The sequence below is a fragment of the Sarcophilus harrisii genome, chromosome 2 (assembly GCF_902635505.1).
Source record: "Sarcophilus harrisii chromosome 2, mSarHar1.11, whole genome shotgun sequence".
Taxonomy (NCBI): Eukaryota; Metazoa; Chordata; class Mammalia; order Dasyuromorphia; family Dasyuridae; genus Sarcophilus; species Sarcophilus harrisii.
In genome coordinates this window covers 613,869,187-613,889,904 of record NC_045427.1, presented here as the reverse complement: position 1 = coordinate 613,889,904, position 20,718 = coordinate 613,869,187, and the positions used below count along the sequence as shown (strand labels likewise).

Here is a 20,718-nt window from a genome sequence, read left to right as displayed (position 1 = left end):
AAGGTGGGGCTGGTCTTGGGCAACTTTTGGGCAACTTCTAAGTGCTTGTGCCAGAGAGGACTGGGCTTAGGCCAGGAGAGAAATCAAGGATGTGGGTGGGGAAGAACCCAGCTGGGAGCCCAGAGATTGCCGGGATTGGGGCAGCTCCAGCAGCCTGGATCAAGCCTTTGGGAGTGACCCGGGGTCTGCTTGGGTTCTCAGTGGGGGGCACTGCTGGGGGGAGCTTGGGCTACCAGCCAGACTCCTCTGCCACCCAGAGCCAGCCTAACCTCAGGGACCTACCCTGAAATGGCAGGATGTAGAAGGGTTTGCAAGGCTTTTGAGAGGTGGGTGGTGAGATTGGTGGGAGAAGCTTGCGGCGCAAAAGAACAAGAGCACACAGATCCCCCCTTCCCCTTCCTCCCTCTCTTCTGCCTTTTGCCCCCGCCCCCCCCCTCCCCAGAGGGCGGCCGTCGGGGAGAAGTCCTGCCACCTTCGCCCAGCAACAGGGATGCTTCCCTGCCGCCCCCTCCCGCGCCCCCTTCCCGGGGGGCCTGCGGCTGGGCCCAGGCGTGAGGAGGCGGGGCCCGGGGAGGGGCTGGCCAATGAGAGCCGGCCCTCGCGGTGGCCCGATCGGTGCTGCGCCGTCTCTTTGGCCAGCGCGGGCGCGGGGCGGGGCCTCGGTAGCCTGGGGCGGCGGGGCTGTCTCCGGGAGCCGGGGCAGACCTTGCCGCAGCCCCGCTCCCCTGAATCCCTGCTCGGGTTGCAGCGTTTGTCACTTTGGGAAAGCGCGGAGCCTGCAGCGGGGGGCGGGGCGAGGATGGAGCTGGGGGCGTCCCGCCGGGCCCCGAGGCTGGGAAAGAAATCCCCTGGACTAGTGCCCCCCCCGCCCCCCGCCCGGGGTTCGGGCTGGTCCTCGAGACCCCCTAAGCGGGAGGAGGGGGGGGAGAGGAAATGGCGGGCACAGGCACGGTGATTGGTGCCCTCGGTCGAGGAATGAAGGCCAGAGCCGCGGCTTCCCGGGACCCGGAGAATGGCCTGGCGCAGGGGCCGAGGGGCGGCCGCAGGCAGGCCCTGACCGGTCCCGTGGGCGAGCTCCCCGGAGGAGTCAGCGTTCCGTCGGGGGCAGCCTCCGGACTGGGGCCCCTTCAGCCACCCGATCTGCTCTTCAGGTGGCACTGCCCTGGCGCCTTTCCTGCAGACCCCGCAGGGCGTATTTAGGGGGAGACGGAGGCCTGGCCGCCGCTCCCCTTGCTAGGATTCTGGGACATTTGCTTTGCCCCGTCCCTTCCCGGTTGCTTCCCCTTTAGCCCCTCAGACTTTCCCTTCGAAAAAAGAACATTCCTATTCACCAGCAGGGCAGAAAAGGCCCCAAAGAGCACCGGGAGCACTTGGGAAAGCTTCCGTGCTTAAGGTGTGTGTGTGGGGGGCTTCAGGAGGGGACCTCCATGGGATGGGGGGCTGTGACCACCACACATTTACCCCCAGAGTTCTCTCTCTCTGGCATGGAGGTGTTCTGTCCTCCAGCTGCGGGCCCACGGATGTATTTTCAGGTGCCAGCTTTCCAACGGCCTTGTCCATCTAGCTCCTTGACCCCCAAATCTTCCCCTTTCTCAGGATCACAAAGTACTTTTCTTTACAACTGGGTGAGGTAGACCGTTATTTTTCTCTCAGTCACCCTCCAGCTCAGGACACACCAACACACACTTGGGTCTCTCACATTATAAACATTTATTTATAGATGTACAATTTCATAATTCTAATTCAGCCTCTGTGGTTATCCTTCGGATCTATGCTTTATTGCACCGAGCTTCTACCATCCATGGAGAGTGACTCAGAAATCATTAGGTGAGGGGTGGAGGGGCTGTGTCACTAGGTAAGTGGGTACATTCTGCAGACCTGAGGCTGCTCTTGAGTTTCCTTCCACTGAGATCTCTCCAGGTGGAGGGTGGTGAGCGCAGAGTCTTCAGTTTAGAAGCGCTGGTATATTTCCCTCTGGACTCCCTCCTTACCCCCCTATTTTTTTCAAGTTAAGAAAAAAAGGCCAAACAAACTCAAGGAGAGGGTCGGCAGAGAAGTAAGGCTTAGGAGTAACATGGGCTTAGTGACACTTTGCCAAAGGAAGATCCAATTCCAGGGCAACACGGCTGACTTCAAAAGGCTGGGTATAAACTTTGGGAATAAATAAAACCTCCCTCCCTCCCCATGGCAGCAACAGCTGTTTTGAGAAAAATCCTCCTTCATAAAGTGAAGATAAGAAAACCATTCTGATTCAGTAGAATCTCTTTAGTCCGTAGCGGAAGGAAGAAGAGACCCGGTGGGTCAGACATCCTGGGTGAGGTCGGTCTGCTTGGAGGCTGTCCCGGGCGGCTCGGTCGGGAGAGGATGGCCGCTCTGCCCAGGCCCCTCGGCGCAGGCATCCCCAGGCCGAGGCTGCCCAGGAGCTGTGCTGAGGCCCCTCCGGGGCGGCAGACCACTCAGCCACCGAGAGGTGTGGCGGGAGGAAGAGGAGGTGAGGGACAGCCCAGCTTCCCTCTCGGTAAGTGCATTCCAAACTTGGCCAGGTTTCCCTACCGGGCTCCAGTTAGCACAGTCGCCCCTGGATGGGGTTGCCCGACTGCGCTTCTGTGGTGCAAAGCTACGTTGGGAAGGGGGACCCCTGAGGTGCAGCGTGGGGGTTAAGTTCAAGGTTGGGGCAGGGACACTGATTGCCCATCATCCCAGCGGGCTTGACGGGTCTCCATCAAATTTAAATACTGATGAGCTCGGGATGGGGAGCCAGATCTTCGGGAGGAAGTGAGGCTCACAGCTGACCTGGTAAATGGACCGTTTTTCTCCCTTTCCTTCCAGCAAGTCTGAAGCCCTGCAGCCTCAAACCAAGTGTTCTAGAGATTTTGATTCAGTCATGATTATCTCTGCCCTTAGATATCACCAACCAGAAACAAAACCCAAAGCCTTCGTCCAGGGATCAAATCACTGGAAAGCAAGCGACCAGAAGCTCCCTGGCTGTCAGCTATGGTTAATCTCTAGATTTCGGAGAACCGGCAGATTCCCGAAAAGAGGCCTGTCTCTACAATGGAAGAGCAATCAGCCAAATAACTTAACCCGATCCCTGCATAGTTATAGATCTCTACATCCCTGCCTAGCTATGGGATCCGGCTAGGCCACACACACACACACACACACACACACACACACACGCGCGCACACACACAACTATAAATTAAATCCTATATATTTTCCCATCGCTTCCTCCGCTATAAATCTGTTCCTAGCCAGCTGCTGATGGGGAGGCCTCCAGTGAGAGGGGACCAGGAGCCTGGGAGAGCTGAGGAAGAAGGGCTGCCCAGCCGCCTTCTCCTCCTCCTCCCCCTCCCCCACATCTGCTGCAAGTTTTAAATCCTACTTTCGTTGCCATGGCTGCGGTTTCCTAGGCGAGCACTGAGTGCAGAACCTCGATCAGTCGGTGTTGGGAAGAAGAGAGAAGCTCAGGGGCTGGGCAGGCCTGTCCTAAGGGCTTTCTGTGTTTATTGGGTGAGAGAGGGGGCAGTTGTGCATTGCTCTTCCTCCAATTCCACTTTAATTTAAGGTTTTTGCTCCTTAAATATAATGTCCATCACTTGGCTCAGTGCACTTCACCGAAAATTCTCCAGGTATTTCATAGTCTGAGGATGAAAGTGGTTAATTATGTTAGGCTGGCAACCCCCTGGAGAGGCGGCGTGTACTGCAGGCGCGGGCACACACGGGGGCACACATACCCCTCCCCCCCAGCTAAGCTGCTGCCACCCCGTGCCTACTTCTGCTGGGGGAGCTGCTTGTGGGGAGGGAGGTGCCCACCCTGCCAGCCTGCCAGCCCCTAGAGAAGCCCCCCCGGGGCTGCCCGTTCCTCTCTGCCCGAGTGCCGTCTCTGAGGCCACGGAAAGCAGGAAGAGGCAGGCCCAGGGCCGGCCACAGGCTGGGGCGTGACGGCTGCACTGAATTTGACCCCGAACTTCTGACATTCTGTTCCTCTGCTCCGACCACAGCCCAGAGGAACTGCCAGGGGTGAAGATGCTGGAGCAGCCGCTGGGTGCCAGGCCTATCCCTGGCTCCTCCGGTCCGTGCTGCTTGCCCGCCCCCTGCTGGGCACCAGGGGGAAACAAAGGACAAGAGCCCCTTGCCCTGCCCCGTCCCTCTGACCCCAAGGCCGGAGCCCTAGAAAGCACCGGGGACCTCATGGAAGCACCGGCAGGCTCCAGACTCTGGGGGGAGGAGAGGGGCAGGGGCAGGGAGGGCCAATTCCCTGCCATCGGGTGTTAGTGGCAAGAACCCAGCGGTTAGGGGGACAATGTGAACCTAAATCTGCCAGCCGGGGCCTGCCAAGAGGAGGCTCCCAGTTTCCCGAGGTTAGCTCCTGAACACCAGGGAGCCCTGGGGGCATTGCCCGGGAACCTGCAGTAATCGTGGCAGCTGGGGGGGTCTGCGTGGGCAGATCCTCAGGCCGGACTCTGACTGGGCCCCCAGCCACAAGGAGCATGAGGCGCTGCCTTCTGCTCCCAGCTCCTGCCCTCTAGCTACCCCCCCCTCCCCCCCCCCCCAAGGTCCCGGCCTGGAGCCTGGCTCTGCAGAGGCCCCACCTCCCCATGGACGCCCAGCCTACAACCAGTCCCATTAGTCAGACTCAAGCCCAAAGGGGGACTCGGCTCATACTTGGACCTCAGCAGGGTGGTCTGGCATTGACTATCCGTGCAGAGAGGCCTGCACCTCTGACAATCTGCTACAGCTTGGGGTCCCCATCCTCTGGGCTTTGTGGTAGAGACTGGTATCTCCGAAGTAACGGGCCCGATAGAGTAAACTTTCTTCTGCAAAAGAGAACAGGTGTCAGGGGGTCCACTCTCTTCCTAGGCCTGCAGTCTGGGGCCGGGGCGCAGCAAGAGTAGAAAAGACCAGCATCAAGCAGGGTCATAGGGCACAGGATCTAAAGGGTGGGAGGGATGTGGCTTCTCAGACCCGGCCCGACGGGAGGCCGTCGCCAGGGGGAGAGCCCCGAAGGAGTCAGGGCTGGCACCCTGTGACTCAAGATGTGAAGGAGGCTGGCGAGGGGGGAGGCCTTCCCTGGGGCTGAGATGCACAGTAAGGGTCATTGAGGGACCTGAGAGCTCCAGCGTGAGGAGGGGAAATCTGGAGGAGACCGGAGCACCCCATCTTTAAAGCAGCAGAAGATGAATGGATTCCCAGCCCCAGCCCTCCCTCCCCGGCTCTGCACCTGCTACCTCTAAAATGACATGACCTGTGCAGGGATTCAGAGGGAAGAGGACAAAGCCACACAAGGGCAGAGCCAGGGGCAGGGGCAGGGCCAGAGCCAAGCCCAGGGGCAGGGCAGGGGTTCCCACTCACTCTGCTGCTTCTCTTTCCAACAGTTGTTCCGGAGGTTGGCTACATAATCGTCTTCTACATTGCGCTCCACCGTCTTTAAGCTGGAGCCGGTGAACTCTTCCCCGAAGGTGTCTGACACGAAGTAGGGCACTTTGAGGTGCTCAGTCAGCCGCCTGTGGATGTGCCCCACTGACCTGCAGCGGAGACAGCCGGGGCGCAGCGTGAGCCAGAGCCACTCTCACCAACATCCGCCGTGCCGGGGCCTGGGGCTGCTCCTTCTCGGTTGGGGAGTTTGGGGAAGAGAAGCTGGGAGACCACCCTAGTCCTGGCATTGTTGCCATCGTGGCTGGGCAAGTTCACTCAGAAATGAAGGCTCTGGGAAGCAGGAGAGGCCCCCCCCTCACTGAAAACCAGGCGAGCCCCTTCCCTGTGGGAGGAAGCCCCGGAGAAAGAGCCAATTCCAGTGGGCAGGGAGAGGTGCTAACTGGGGGGGGTGGGTGGGGTGCAGCTGGCTTGGAGAGAGGATGGGCCGGCCCTGGAGACCTCCCCCCTCCTGCCTCCCGCTCCCCCGGAGCTGCCGCCCTCACGGTCTTTGGCTGAGGCTGTATGGCGGGCTGGAGACCATCATCTGGCTGAGGGCTGACACGATGATCAGGATGAGGATGGGCATCAGCTGGACAAATAGCCCTAGGCCACCCTTGGAGGAGGAGACCCACAGTCAGTTTTGAAGCCAAGAGAGAAATTACTTGGAACCCCCATTTCCCAAGAGCCACCCCCCCATGGGGTTTCTGGCAGTGGCCGGGGGGCAGACACCAGCCCTCCCTTCTGGAGCCACATTCAGTAGGTGCTTAATACATGCTTGCTGGGGGGGGCGGGAGGGGAGGCCTGAGCCGTTCCCCTGGGAGAGGCCCTCCCGGCCCGACCCAGAGCTGCCTGGGGGAGGGGGCGGGGCAGGTTTTCCCCTCCAGTGTTCGCCTTTAGGGCCCGCACGGGAAGGAAGGGGCCGTGGTGGGGTGACCTGGCCTTCTGCTCCCGCCCCCACCCCGGCCCAGCCCTCACTCACGTCCCCCTGGTTCTCGCGGCGGTCAGGCCTCTGGTGGTAGGTGTACCGGGATGGCTGCTGTAGACGGGATTTCCTGGGGCCGAGGGGACCGGGCAGGCCCCTGGGGGGGGTGGGACAGGGAGGGGAAGGGGAGCACAGAGAGGGGGAAGGGGAGCATAGGGAAGGGGGGCACAGAGGGGGAAGGGGAGCACAAAGAGAGGGAAGGGGAGCACAGAGAGGGGGGGGAGCATAGGGAAGGGGGGCACAGAGGGGAAGGGGAGCACAGAGAGAGGGAAGGGGAGCACAAAGAGAGGGAAGGGGAGCACAGAGAGGGGGAAGGGGGAACAAGAGGGGAAGGGAGCAAGAGGGGGGAAGGAGATAGGGAAGGGGGGCCAGAGGGGAAGGGGGCCAAAGAGAGGGAAGGGGGAGAGGGGAAGGGGAGCAAGGGAAGGGGGGCAAAGAGGGGAAGGGGGCGGGAGAGAGGGAAGGGGAACAAAGAGGGAAGGGAGCACAAGAGGGGGGAAAACAGAGAGGGGAAGGGAGCCAGAAAGGGGACAGAGGGGGAAGGGAGCACAGGGAGGGGGAAGGAGAGCACAGAGGGGGGAAGGAGGGGGAACACGGGGCGGGGGGGAGCAGGAGTGGGAACTCAGGGAGGGGGAGGAACCTTACTGGAAGGAAAGCCGCCACCAAAGAACATGTTGAAGAGGTCTTCGGGGGAGATGTCGGCTTCGAAGCCCCTGTGGAAGTCCCCATGGCCCTGGCCTTGGCGCGCGGTCTGGCCCTTCTCGTCCCCAAACTGGTCATACTGCCGCCTCTTCTCAGAGTTGCTCAGCACAGCGTAGGCCGTCCCGATGGCTGCAACGGAGAGATGTCAGGTCTGCTGCAAGGCCGGCAGCCCCGAGGTTAGTCCCGGAGGATAAACAGAGGGCACGGAAGGAGAGACACCGCAGGAAAGCTGGAGGGGGAGGCAAGGCTGCCAGGGACCCCGGCCCACAGCCTTCGGCCCGGCTTGGGTGTTTGCTGCCTCTGGTGAGAGGCTGAGGACCCCAAGATGGCAACGGGGCTTCCCAAGGCTCTCAATGCCACCCAACAAGCTGTGAGAAACACCAGCTGCCGCGTAAGGGCCCGTCTGGGAGGAGCGCTGAGCTGCCCCTGAAATGGGCACCTGCGGGCCCAGGCCCAGGACCTCTCGGGCAGTGGCTCTGGCCTCAATCCCTGCGTCCCCCTGTGCCTCCGTCCGGGCCTTTCTAAGGCAAGTCCACCTGATTGACCAAGGGAAAGTCTTTGAACCCAGTCTGTCCTGAGCTTCTCTATGCTTCCCTTGCTGCTGTTTCCGCTCAGTGGGCAGTGGGTCAAATCAGACTTAGTGGTGCCCTTGGGGGGCCGGAAGGGCTGTGGTCACTGGAGACCAACCTGGCCTGGGGAGGGGGCTGCTAAGACACCCGGGAAAGACCATAGTGATGGAGAAACCCCAGTGAGGTGGGGCCGTGGCTGGCAGGCTCCCCGCCTTCTCTGGGACCTGTGGGCACTGCCTGGGGGGTGAGCAGTGGCTCTAGGGCTCCACAAGCCAGGGTCACTCAGAGGCCCTTGGCCTGATGCCTTTGCCCTGGCCCTGTTCCTGCCCCAAGCCTTCAGCTCAAAGGATTGCTGCAGATTAGAGGGGATGCTGGAGGAGAGGGGGAGGGCTGATGGCCCCCTCGGGCTGAGAGGGGGAGGCTGGGACCATGAAGGGATGGCCAGGATTGTCTTTCCTCCCTGTGTTCATTAGGCAAGTAAAATGGTGCAGAGCGGTGATCCCATCAGGGCTGGCTGACCCGCTTCTGCCACTTGGAGCCCTAGAGAGCTGCCCGGGGCCCACGGATGTGAGCGAGCTGGCCACGGTCACCCGTTGGACGTCTCCCCACTAGGGCAAGCAGCCCCTGGCAGCCTCGCGCTGCTGCAGGCACGGGGCCGGCTCCCCCGGGAAGGGGCCACAGTGGGTGCTTTGGCTGGTTCCCTCAGCGGCTCCCTCTGAAGCGCCACTTCCTTGCTGGCCCCTCTGCTTGACCCCTTGTTGTCTGGATTCTGCTGCTCACTGTTCTTCCCAGAGTGACCCGGTGACTTGCCAACCATCCTGGGCACCTTCTATCGCCACCAAACTCTGTCGCCTCTGACTGACCCGACCATCTTCCTCGGCCTCTCTCCCCGACCCCCAGGCTCTGCCCTGGGCTGCTTTCTTCTCCACCACCTCAGTGACCTACTGATGCTTCTGAGTCCCAAACCTGCGTCCCAGCCCTCTGAGCTCCAGCCGGGGGTTCCTAACCTGGCTTGTGCCCAGACCTTCTGGCTGTCTGCTGGGGCCTACGAACCCCTCCTCTGAACCACAATGTATAAAACAAAGTCAGATTACAAAGGAAACTAAATCTATTGAAATAAGTGATGTCAGACTACTTAAAAAGCCAGACCACTTCCCAGGCCCCTAGGCTTCCTAATCTGGGCCTTCTAAGTACCTAAAAGTGACTCAAAAGCGCCATCTTCCCCCCCAAACTCTGGTCTCACCTTTGACGCTTCCTTGGCCAGCTTTCATTTCTCACACCCAGTCACCAAACCCTGTGGCTCCCGCCTTCTCTGCAGCAGCTCCTACCCTCGGCCCCCTCCAGCCTCCGTCCCCTCCCGCAGGCTCCCGTCTCTCACAATTCACTCTCTTCTCGGAATCTCGCCTGGCGAGCAAAGCTGGACTCTTTGGCCCGACCCAAGGCCCTCTGGGGCCGCTGCCTGCCGGGGGGGCACCTCGGGCCTCTCCTCCGGGTGGCTCTTTGCTTCACTTGCTAAATGCCCACAACTGGTGCCTTTCCAATGGCTGGAATGTCCAGTGAAACCCAACTCCAATGTCACCTCCTCCGGGAAGCTCTCCATGTTCCTCTCAATTGGGGAAAAAACCCTCTCTGACGACTCCCGGGGGTCTGTGCCTGAGCGACGCCCCCTCAGGCTGGGGATCAGAAAATGCTTCCCCAGGGACTCGGCTCTAGGGGCCCGGCAGGAAGCACGTCCCTCCCAAAGGCGCGCGCGGGGAGGGCTTCACAGACGAGGACCCCAGTGGGCGAGCGGGGGCGCTGGCCCTCACCTTTAAAAGCCTCCGTGGCACCAGGGGCGTGGTTCTTGTCCGGGTGAAACTTGAGCGCCAGCTTTCGGTAGGCCTTCTTCAGGTCTTCTTCCGAGGCTTCCCTGCTCACCCCCAGGATCTCGTAGTAGTCTTTGCACTGCTTCACCCTGGAGAAGAGAGGGGAGACCCCCGGGTGAAGACCATCCTCTCCCACACCGCCTCCTGGGCAGCTGGACCTTCCCTAGGGGTCCGAGGCCCATCCCCTCCCCCCACCCCCGTGGCCGTGACAGACTCCTTCACACAAGGAAGAGAATCACATTAGGGGCAGCGGGGTAAAGGAGCTGGTGGAATTGTAAAGACAATCCCAAGCCCCCCAACATTCACCTGAAAACCCTCAAATTCCAACGCACTCAATCATGGTAAAGCACAGGCCTAGGGCTTAGACCAGACCTCCAGCCTCAGGGTTTAAAAGGACGCTGGAGGAGAAATTTTTGTTTGGAAGCGAATTTTAACACTGGCCTGGATTTCCGGCCTAAGCTTCTGCCAGCGCTGTGTTATCCTCAGTGTCTGGATAAGTGGAGGGAAATCTGGGGTGCCTGTGAGGAGGCTGATGGGGATCCTAGGCCGCCAGAGGACAGTCTCTTCCCAGTAATCACTTAGTAATGCTGAGGTGGGCAATGAATGGAGCCTTGCAGGCCCTCATCTATTTTACCCTCCATCGAACAGTAAATCTCACATTCACAGAATCCTTTCTTCCCAGAATCTCTATCATCTCCCTTAATCCTCACAAAAACCTCAGGGAGTAAAGCACACAAGTGTCATCCGTTTGCTTTGATAGAGAGGAGAGGCTCAGAGAGGTCACAGAATCTGCCCCAAAAGACTGGGACCTGAACTCGGGGCTCCCGCCTCCATCCTCCGGCTTCTGCACCCTCACTGCCTCCCAGTTCTACCACTGACCTAACAGGAGAGGACTTACATCAGCTCCTGCCCTCCGTGATTTTGGTGGGGGAAGAGCAAGAAGGGAGGAAAGTCGGGGTGGGGGAGAGAAGAGAAAGGAGTGGGAAGATTCAGCCCCTTTTGTTCTGACAGAAATGTCCGAATGGGTCCAGACTGGCCCAGCAGGAGGATGGCTGGGTGAGATACTGGGGACATTGGGAGGAGGTTGTCGAGGAAATTTACGTGATTTTAGTACGGATGACCTCCAACCAGGGGCTCATTTGGAGTGGGCTGTGCTCTGGGACAGTCTTAGAAGGGTTTTTCATCCACAGTCCATGGAGTTACCAGAGGTTCTTGGTCCGTATGGTCATGGGATACTGTAATTGGTTACAGGGTCTCATTTTCCACACCCAAGTGGACACTGGCTACAGAGGCTTCCAGTCAGGAAACAATGCAAGAGGGCCCCTTCACAAATGTGAGAGGCATTACTAAGACTACCCAGCCATGCTCCCCACCTTTTCACAGCTTCCACCTGGTCCTGTGTGTAGCCTTTCGTGCCCTCTCCACCAGCCTCACCATTGGCAGAAGGAGTTTCTCCCCCACCTGTTTTCCGGTGAGAACTGGCTGTGTCTTTTGGCCTGGCCTGGCCATGAGAGGTCTGTCCATTCTGGGTGAGAGATTCAATCAATGCTGAGCAAAGTAGAGAAAGAAAAAAGTGTCAAGATTGTATGAAACTCTTGCAACCTAAAACTTGCTCTATGTTCCCAGGCACAAGGGCCCGTGAGTAAGAGGGGGCCCCGAGAAGGTCCAGCGCCTCATTCCTGCAGGCGTGGCTCCCCTCCACTCCTAGTGCTGAGTCAGGACGAGTAGAAGCCGCCTCATGCTCCACACCTACCCCATGGTCGTAGGTCAGTGTGGATGGCGGCTATTCACTCTTTTAGGAATTGAGATGTTTTCGATCACAAATGCAGTTCTACTGTCATAATGGAATTGATCAAGAGTAATTCCACTTTACCTGGACCAGTTATAGAAATGACTGAAAGGTTACTATTATTCTTAAAACTACTCCTCAACCCCCAAAGTCAAGTAAGGCTTCTTTCCTATGCCTTCTAAAACCTGGAATCTTTCCTCCTTCAGACGTGTTGCCAATAAACCTATCATTTGACTCCAGTTTGGCCAATCCCAAGCACCAAGCAATTTCACTGTGGCATCTAGGATTTCCAGCACAATCTTAGTTCAAAGTCCTCACGGATATACTTCCGTTATTACGATAATTTGAAAACTCAGAAACACCATATAACATTCTGAATAGGCAGTGGCCACAAGGAACAACGGAGACTTTCTTGGATTTTTCAATTTCCACTGTTCTCTGTTTTGGGCTCTGCTTCTTTTCCACTTGTAGAATTAGCACAGCAAAAGAAAAGGGAAAAAAAAAAAAGTCCAATGGAGTAAAAATTTCTTTACTTCTTTTCAGGCCTTTTACAGCCGAAAAGTCAATTTTTAACTAAAATGTAACAAATAGAAGGTACTTAAATGATACCAATAAATTCCTGCCTTCTTTATCCTACCAAAAAGGATGAAATGGAGGTACCCAAATGGTTGGTACCAAAGGATTCAACTATACCCAATTTGGAAACTGGTATTGTTATTTCAGTTGATATTCCCAGAATCACAAGTAGAAAGCTACTTGTTCTACAACTTTCTGGTCTCTGTTTCTTTTCCTTTAAACTTGGCGGGATTTTTTGTTTTGGTTTGTTTTTGTCCTCCTCATTTTTTCCTATTCTTTTGACTTCTTTTTTGATTGAATATGGTCCAGGGAAATCAGTAGACTGATGTTTAGCTTTCACTTAGATTTCTTTACAGAAGTATCTCTTTTGTTTCAAACTCTTAAGTCACTTTGATCCTAGTTGTGACCTGAAGTTGAGAAACAGTACAGGCTTTTGGGGGTGGGAAGGGATAATTGGGTTGGTTGGTAAGAGAGGACAGGAAGAAAAAAAAAAACACTGAAAAGTTATTCTGGCATCTTAGAGCTGGCTCTTCGATGCCAAGGATTCTCCAGATTGAATACGCTGCTGGCTCTGGTGCACTTGAGGAGGGAGTGCAGAAAAGAGGCTGTGTAAAGGAGGGAAGGGCTGTGGCCCTGCTCACAGGAGGCCTGTGGGAACACACAGAACTTAGCAGTCTAAGGGGAAGAAGAGGGACCCAAACCCTAAGCTTGGCACTGCTTAATACAAAGCTTGTAAGCTTTGTAAGGAGGAGCTGCCACACATCCTCCATGCCAGGGGGTCAGAGGGCCCTGTAGCTAATCTGAATGGCTGACAAGGGGAGATCTTGGGATTTGGGACTTGAAGGGCACATAAGAGTCCTTTTGCTCGACAGATGAGGAGACTGGGGGGGAGGGCGGAGTGATGCTTCAGATTCTAAGAGGCAGAGCTAGGATGTACATCCAGCTCCAGGGTCTCCGGCTCTGCTGGGCTCCACTGCCTAAGCCAACTTTGGTCAGCTGGGCTGGGGAAGGGGCAGAGGGCACTAGAGCAGAAAGTATCCAGCAGACAGCAAAGCCCAGGGGTTCCACAATGGCAGAAAAGGGTGTTTCATGCTGGGGCTCCAGACCAGACTGCTAGCTGCTTCCTGAATTGTTCTCCTTTTTTTTTGGTCCCTCTCAACATTCATTTCTGCCTATTAGAATTCTTAATCTTCCTTCATTCAAAGCTCAATTCCAATGCCATCTTTTACTGTTTCAAGTCTTCATCTCCTGACTTTTTAGAGCTCTTTCCCTTATCAAATTATCGTGTCTTAGCTTATCCACATGTCTATCCTATCCCCCTCTCCCTCCAGAATACATGTTCTTTGCTTCCAAGGACCATTTTTTGACCTTTTGGAATCCAGGACATCTCTGGGCTGGAAAAAGGGAAACTTTCTGAGGGTATTCTACCATCTACACTCTCAGCTTTGAGAGCTGAACAGGGACTTGAGTGGAGCTCTTCATCTCAAGTACATCATGCCTCTAGGAGCCAGTTGTTGTCTGGGTCTCAGGAGACATGACCCACTGAGCAGCAGTTGGGAAACCAAAAAGAGTCACTATTATAGACTGGCTCTTGTCAAGGTTGGGTGGGAGGAGATTTGAGCTAAGCTAACGGGGAGGCTACCTCAGAAGGAAGAAGTGAAAATGGAAGTAGCTGAACAAGGTTTGGACAGCTAAGTGGGGAGTCCTTCCACATGGGGAAAAGACAAATTTAAAGATTTGGTCCACAACTTTCTCTCACTTGTAACCTCTAAGTTATGGCCACAGTTCCAACTATGTGTGACAGAAGTTTTTTCATTCCAAGAACAGAGATATGAAGATGGCAACCTGCCTTGAGACTTTACAAGAAGTTCTTAATGGTGCGTGTGTTGACTCAGCATGGCTCCCGCCAATAGACAACACTGCCTCTTGCACAGAAGTACGTTAGTACCCTTGCATGTTTCAGCCATTCTCCCGGGTAACAAAGGCAGAAATGGTGTGGAAATAAGACCGTTCCCTGTCACAACACAGCCGGAAATGAAGCTCAGATTTCTTAATTCCAAGCCAATTCTATGGGTGCTCCTCTATTCAAATGTGAACTGCTTGAGGCCAGTGCCTTTGTACCCCCAGCACTTATCACAGTCTGGTCCCGACACTTGTAGATTGATTGGTAAACCAGGCAATCTTCTGTCTCCAACCCTCAATTTCTCTGGAAATATTTTAGGCCAGTGCTCTCATGAGCCTGTATTTTTAGGGACCGGGTGATAAGGCAATATAACACAAGAAGAGTTTGTATCCAGGATGCTAGAGCTGTTTCTGAGCTCAGGGCATCTGTTAGGAGCCTGCCTGCAGAGCACTCCCTGACTCACTTCCTACACTGAAGACACCCACAGCCAAAGCCAGGGATGCATCGGGTTCCTCAAAACCCAGTTCTGAAGGCAAGGATTGCATTGGGTCCTTGGCCCTAGAGAGACGCCAACATTTGGGGAAAGCATGTTTCTTGCTTTCACAGGGGGTGAAGGAAATATTTATTGTAGATTTCTTGTGATCTTGTGGCAGCAGAACCATAGAATCTCAAGAGTTAAGAGGATATGTTTCAGTAGTCCAAAAAACTTACCCTTTATTTCAATAGGCTGTGTCTACTTGAGACACCTACCACTTAGCTGTCTAGATCCTCATCCTACCCTTTTTCTGAAACATGTAGGAAAATGTGTCTCATGCATCTTCCATAAAATCTGAGTTCCTGCTTGTGATGTCAGATGTGAGACACAATCACAAATGCCTGAGAAAAGTCCTGAATCTTCCCTATAGACCTTGTCTCTTTCTCTATGTATTATAAAATGATAAATAAAAAAAAATCTGTTTTGAAAAAAGCTGGATTAATACTCGATAGGTTTCTGTAAAGGGTGTGAATATGCTTTTATCCATAAAGTTTTTAAAGTATTCAAATGTGCTATATTTCATAACTCTAGCCTTCTCTGTTCAAGAATTTTCTTCCACGAGTCAAGACTAGTTCTATACACACTTGCCAACTGGGTGAAATGCTGTAGATGGGAGATATTGATAGTTACAGAGGAGGCTTCGATTACTATCTGTCGCTTCAGTGTAAGCCAATTTAAACCCGCTTCATGGTAGTGAGATGGCACACTGACTGAATCTGAGAAATGACAACTTTTACTGATGGGAGAGGGGAGAGGAAAACATCAAGAGGATGGAGCTGGTCTCTAAGGCAGATTCTCAAGAGGCTGAGGTTCCAAGTCAGTGAGACAATCAGGAAGCAGCAGAGACTACTTTGGGGTCTTCAGTTTTTCTGGTTCTCTTTTTCTTTTGAGTCACTGGTGCCCATGGGGCAGGTAACAGCATTTTAGAGGACAAGGACAGCAGCAGCACCACAGGTCAGCGAGGGCTACTAAACCATACAAAAGGATCCTTATGGACTGCATATTGACTTAAAAAACCACTTATTAATATTATCTATGTTTTACTACATCTTAGTTTGTTAACTATTTCCAACCTACATTTTAATCTGGTCCAGCTTCTCTGCTGTGAGCAATACCCTCAAGTCTAGCTTTGACTGGCGGACCCATTTCCCAGGGAGCTTCCTAGAACACACCCCTCTGGATTTTCGGTAGACGGGCTTGGGGCAGCCTCCCAAGACAGCAAGCAGGCTTAAAGGTTAACTCGCACAAGCATGACAAACAGTTAAGTCCAAAAGTCTAGGGCCTCGCTGCTGCCAAAACTTTGGAGATTGGGATATATGAGGGGAGAGTTCCTAGCTTAGGAATAGCTTTATATTCTTCTGGGCCTCCTGACGGAGCCCTCGATTTCCCGAAGGAAGGCTTACACCAAGGGATCCTTATCCCTGAAGCTTCCCTAGAGCTATCGGGTAACTGGGTCTTCCTTCTGCTTTAAAGCACCTATGGCGCCCAGCCCATCCCCTCCATCATGCAGGATGCTCTCCTCCTCTAGGGCTTTTAGCACTCCCTGTGGCACTTGAAAGTTGAAGAGAAAAGGGGGAGCACAGGCGGAGGGGAGGTCTTACTCCTCGCTGTCCATTTCCAGATGCAGCCTCTTCCTGAGAGACCCCCCCCTTTTTCCTCACTGTCTGGGGCCCTCACGTTGGGTAGGTCAGAACCCCGGGATGGAAAGCGTTGGTTTGGTGGGTTTCACAGTCAGTCAAGAGGCCTTTATTAAGCACCTACTATGTGACAGGTGCTAGTTCTTGAGGAAACAGAGAAAGCAGAGATGGCCCTTGCTCTCAGGGAGCTCGCGGTCACAAGTAAGGGGAGACGGGGAAGAGACAGGAGGTAAACAGCAGACCACCAACAAGACCCCAGCGAGGGGGGCGCAGGCAAGGAGGCCTGGGCCCTCGGCCTTGGGCTCGCCTGCAGATGCCGGGGCCTAGGGAGCTGGGTTAGACAAGGGGGGAGGGGAAGCCAGCCCTTCCCGAGGCCGGGCCGACTCCTCCCACCCCCAAAGAAGTGGGTTTATCTCTCTATGCCAGCCCTGTAATTAATCCCTCTCCCAAGTCAGTCATTGGCACCCCTTCGCCGCGACGCCCTCTGGGAAATGTAGTCCGGCTATACCTTGCTGACCCGCCCCTTCACCCCATGAAATGCCAGGGAGAGAGCAGCCTCACTCCGCGGGAACTTCATGTTCCGAGATGCCCCGCGCGCACACTTCCGCGGAAGACCCTTCCTCCCCCTCCCCTCCCCCTCCGTTTTCCAACCGTAGCAGGTGCCGAAGTAGCTGAGTCGGCGGACTACAGCTCCCAGCAGCCTCCCGCGCGCCCCAGTGCGCAGGCGCGGCCGGGCCTTGCCGTCCCCGACCCCCTCCCCCAGCCCCTTCAGCCGTTTCTTTTGGTCCGTTCCCTTTTCCTCGCGTCCCTCATCCCCCCTCCGCCGTGCCCCGGCCCCTGACCGCCCGTCCTGCCCGTCGGCGCCGCCGCACACTCACCGCGCACCCTCGGAGTCGGGTAGAGCCTCTGTGCCTTCTCCAGGAAGCGCAGTGCCCGCTCGGGTTGGCGGCTCTTGATGGCGCTGAGGGCGATGGTGATACAGCGCTCGGCTTCATCTTTATTGGATTCCATGGCGGAACCGGGGCGCGAGGCAGGGAGGCGGACGGAGGCCGGTGGGGAAGGCGGGTTTCGCCAGCGACCGGCGCGTAGGAAAGTGGGGGGGGGCGGGGGCGGCGCGGAGAGATGACGTCACAACACCCTATTCCCCGCTGCGGCCTTCTGCGCCCAGGGCCGCTGAGGGGCCGGCCGGAGGGGGCCTGGCCCCCGGAGCGGGCGGCCCGCGGGGCTTTCGGCGGCCGGGGCCGCGGCTTCCTTCTCCCTCCCCGAGCCGCAGTTTCCCGAATTCTTAGCTCGTACCCCGCGGGCCTTGTGGTCACTTTGTAGGGGCCCTTCTGCCGGCGGACCTCCGGAGGAGGAAGCGGCGCTGAGCCAGCTCTTCGCGGGGCGCCTGTGTGGCCTGGAGCGGCGTTGCTCCTGCTGGAGCGTGCCTGAGCCCGGCCTGCGAGAGGCCGGGGCCGCGTCTGGGCGCCTCGGAGCCGCATCGCGGGCCGCGGAGAAGTGGGGGAGGGGAGGGGGCCTGCTCGGAGAGGTCGGAGCCGCATCGCGGGGCCCGCCGGAGAAGTGGGGGAGGGGAGTGGGGCCTGCTCGGAGAGGCCGGAGCCGCGTCTGGGCGCCTCGGAGCCGCATCGCGGGGCCCGCCGGAGAAGTGGGGGAGGGGGAGCGGGGCCTAGCGATCAGTCAAGCAACCAACATGACGGGCCTTCGGTGGGCCCCGCGGGTGTCGGCCCCACGGATCCCCTGCTTTAAGGGAGGAATGGAGCCGTTCACCGTGCAAACAGCTGTGTGCGAGCGAGACGGACGGACGGGCAGGCAGGGGAACGGACGGGCAGGCAGGGGAACTGGGGGCGGCCAGTGGGAGGCCCTGACGCTGCGGGTCGGTGGGGGCGTTAGCGGGGACCGCAGGAAGCTCGGAGACGAGAGCGAGAGGGCTCCGGCCGGCCCTGGGCGACGGCCACAGACGGTGCTCCGGGTTCGGAGGTGCAGCTGCTCGGGAGAAGCAGCGCCGGGTCAGAGTGTGCCTGAAAAGCCCGGAAAGGTGAAGGATGAGGCAGGCGGTGAAGGACTTTGCACACACCAGGGGGAGGATTCTGTACTTGATCCTAGGGGTGATAGGGGTTACAGGAGTTTATTAATTAGGAGGGTGACATGATCACTTGCACTTTAGGAGATCAGTTTGACAGCTGGAGAGGATGGGCTGAAATGGAGGAAAGAACATTCTGGGTGTGGGAAGCGTCCCCACGTTTTTCTGCCTTTGCAGTTCTCAGATCTGGATGCTGCTCTAGTCCCAACTTCCCTCTGAAATAAACTGGGCCACTTGCCATTCCTTAAACTCAGACCCTATCTCTGAATTCTCCCTCTTTTTCCTCCCATTTCCCCCGTTTCCTCCGCTGTGATGAATACCTTCTGAATAACTCCATCCTCTGAGTTTCACTTGGAACCTTACTGCATTTCTTCTGTTTGGTTTCTAGATAGTTATACAAGGGGTTGCTGGTAACTCTGGATGCCTTCCACTTAGCATGGTGCCTTATACATGGAAGGATTCAAGGTGAGCATTTGTTGAAGAAATAAACTGGGTGAGGACTGTGCTTTTTTCTCTAGAAACAAGACTTTTATTATATTGGATAAGATTGCAACTAATCTAAGACCAAGGAAAGGATTGAGCAGAATTTTGTTCTTTGGGAAAAGAAGATTCCTAGTTATGAACAGTTCAAAGAAGATTCCTCAGTGGATCCTCATTGGAAAAGTTATAATTTAGTTTATGCAGGACATACATAGGCCACAGAATTATCAAAAACAGCATCAGCAAAATTACGTGTAATTGGAATCAATCTATGCTTTAGTTCAATACCTATCTTTCCTTCTCTCTGCTTTATTATTCTCTGGGCAGTTCCAGGTTCCTGCTAAAGGACTTGGTTCAGGTTTTCCCTCTTTCAAATTATTTAAGGGTTAAAAATTATATTTCATCTCAAATCAAATTTTCCTTCTCTTAGTTTTTAATGAGCTTATTTATATTCTACCCCATAGGACGTAAGTTTCAGTGATAGGACTGTTACTTGTATCTGTGTAGCCTTTGCATTTAATACAGGCCTTAATAAATGTTTGCTGAATTATTGTATTGATTGGTAGCTGTTTGGGCTTTATGAATTAACATTATGCTATAAATGATTGATAGGTATTTGCATTCTAAAAGAGTAAGACCTTAATCCAAATGAATATTAACCAGTGGAATGACTAGAAGAGTTATTTTTTAATTCCTTCCCAATTAAAGCTGGCCCTTGTCTGGCCCCAGTTCCCCTTCACACTACAAAGTAAAAAGAATCAATTGGTTAACTGTTTCAAATATTAGAGTGGGAAGGCAATTTGGCAAAAACAGTCCCTGCCCTCAAAGAACTTATATTCTGATTGGGGATAGGGAAAGGCAATATGCAAACAACTGTACATACAAGAGAAAGGGGGGGTAAATTGGATTGAATCTCAGAATTCAGACAAGGATATTGAGGTTCCTATTTGGAATATTCCCCCCCCCCCCCAAAAAAAAAAAAAAAAAAGGTCTCAGAAGAGACTTTTGGAGACCTATAACAATTCCACACCTTCCCTAATACAACCCTGGAAATCAGAAAAAATGGACCATTAGATTCTGAGGGTAGATCCCCTCTTCCCTCCTGTCCTTTAACTCTCAGGTATCACATTATATTTTCTCAGTCCTTTTTGGGGTACTTTTCTATGTGTTCACATAGTTATGTTCTTTTGGTTCAATTTTTTTTTTTAACTCTTTAAAAGACTTTGTAAGAGTTACACTGTATTGTTTCTGTTGAATCCTTAAAAATATTTTGTCCAGACTTGTGATTTAATTGGGTTTTTGGGAACTCCTTCCCATTATTTAGTCAGCCAATGAGTATTAAGTGCCAGGCTTTGTGTTAAATATAAGGAATACAAAAACTAGCAAAAGTTAATCCCTCCTCTGAGGATCTCACAGTCAAGTGGGGGAGATAACATGCAGACAAGTATGTACAAATATATGTGTGTATATATACCTGTGTATACCCACATACACACATTCACACGCACACACAGGTGTCAATTGGAAATTCGATTCTGTAGGACCAAAGGGGCTGAATAAGCAGATCTGAGAATGATCAACATAGAGATGTGAATTGAAACCATGGGAGCTGATGAAGTCATCAAGTAGAACAGTACAGAGATTGAAGAGAAGGTGGGTCCGGACAGAGTCCTTGTAGACAACTACCTTTAGTTCGTATAATCTGGACCATCTCTGCGCTAGAATCATGGTGACCTCCTAGTTTGCAACCTTAGAAGTGTCTTCCTTATCACTGCCCCTTCTGCCTCCCATCGAGCCTATCTTCACATCATCCCTCTCACTCATCCCTTTTTCTCCACTCAACCATCACCCTCACGTGGATTATTGCAGTATTTTTCTGATGTCTTCTTTCCAATCCTCACAACTATCAGAGAGGGACTTTGCCAAAGCTCAGGTATGAAGTCATGACTGCCCTGCTCAACAATCTTCAATGGCTGCTTCTTTCCTCTGGATTTCCACCCAAACTCAGGCTGGCATTTGGAGCTCTTGCTTGTCTGGCTCCACCGTTTCTTCCAGATCTGTTCCATGCGACTCCATTCATTTTATGCTGCTGCCACATGGCCTTGGTGCCTGGAATGTACTCTTTCCTTACCTCAAATAGCTAATGCCTCTAATATTTTATCATAATCTAGAAATGATGGCT

The 20,718-nt window shown here is 54.5% G+C and overlaps 2 protein-coding genes across 2 annotated transcripts; one reads left to right on the top strand and one right to left on the bottom strand.

The window, feature by feature from the left end:
• Nucleotides 1-1,688: 1,688 nt before the first annotated feature.
• DNAJB12 (DnaJ heat shock protein family (Hsp40) member B12) lies at nt 1,689-17,085 on the bottom strand. The gene is given in 9 exon segments (XM_031956533.1): nt 1,689-3,644; nt 4,669-4,820; nt 5,356-5,528; nt 5,922-6,031; nt 6,398-6,454; nt 7,023-7,231; nt 9,480-9,625; nt 10,910-11,084; nt 16,855-17,085. Coding segments are annotated over 8 exon segments (1,125 nt in total). The 5' UTR covers nt 16,988-17,085; the 3' UTR covers nt 1,689-3,644; nt 4,669-4,698.
• Nucleotides 16,986-20,252, top strand: LOC116421037 (collagen alpha-2(I) chain-like). Its single transcript, XM_031949374.1, has 4 exons — nt 16,986-17,041; nt 17,300-18,011; nt 18,445-18,521; nt 20,078-20,252. Exons 1-4 carry the CDS (start codon nt 16,986-16,988, stop codon nt 20,094-20,096), a joined length of 864 nt encoding a protein of 287 aa, XP_031805234.1. The 3' UTR covers nt 20,097-20,252.
• Nucleotides 20,253-20,718: the final 466 nt, after the last annotated feature.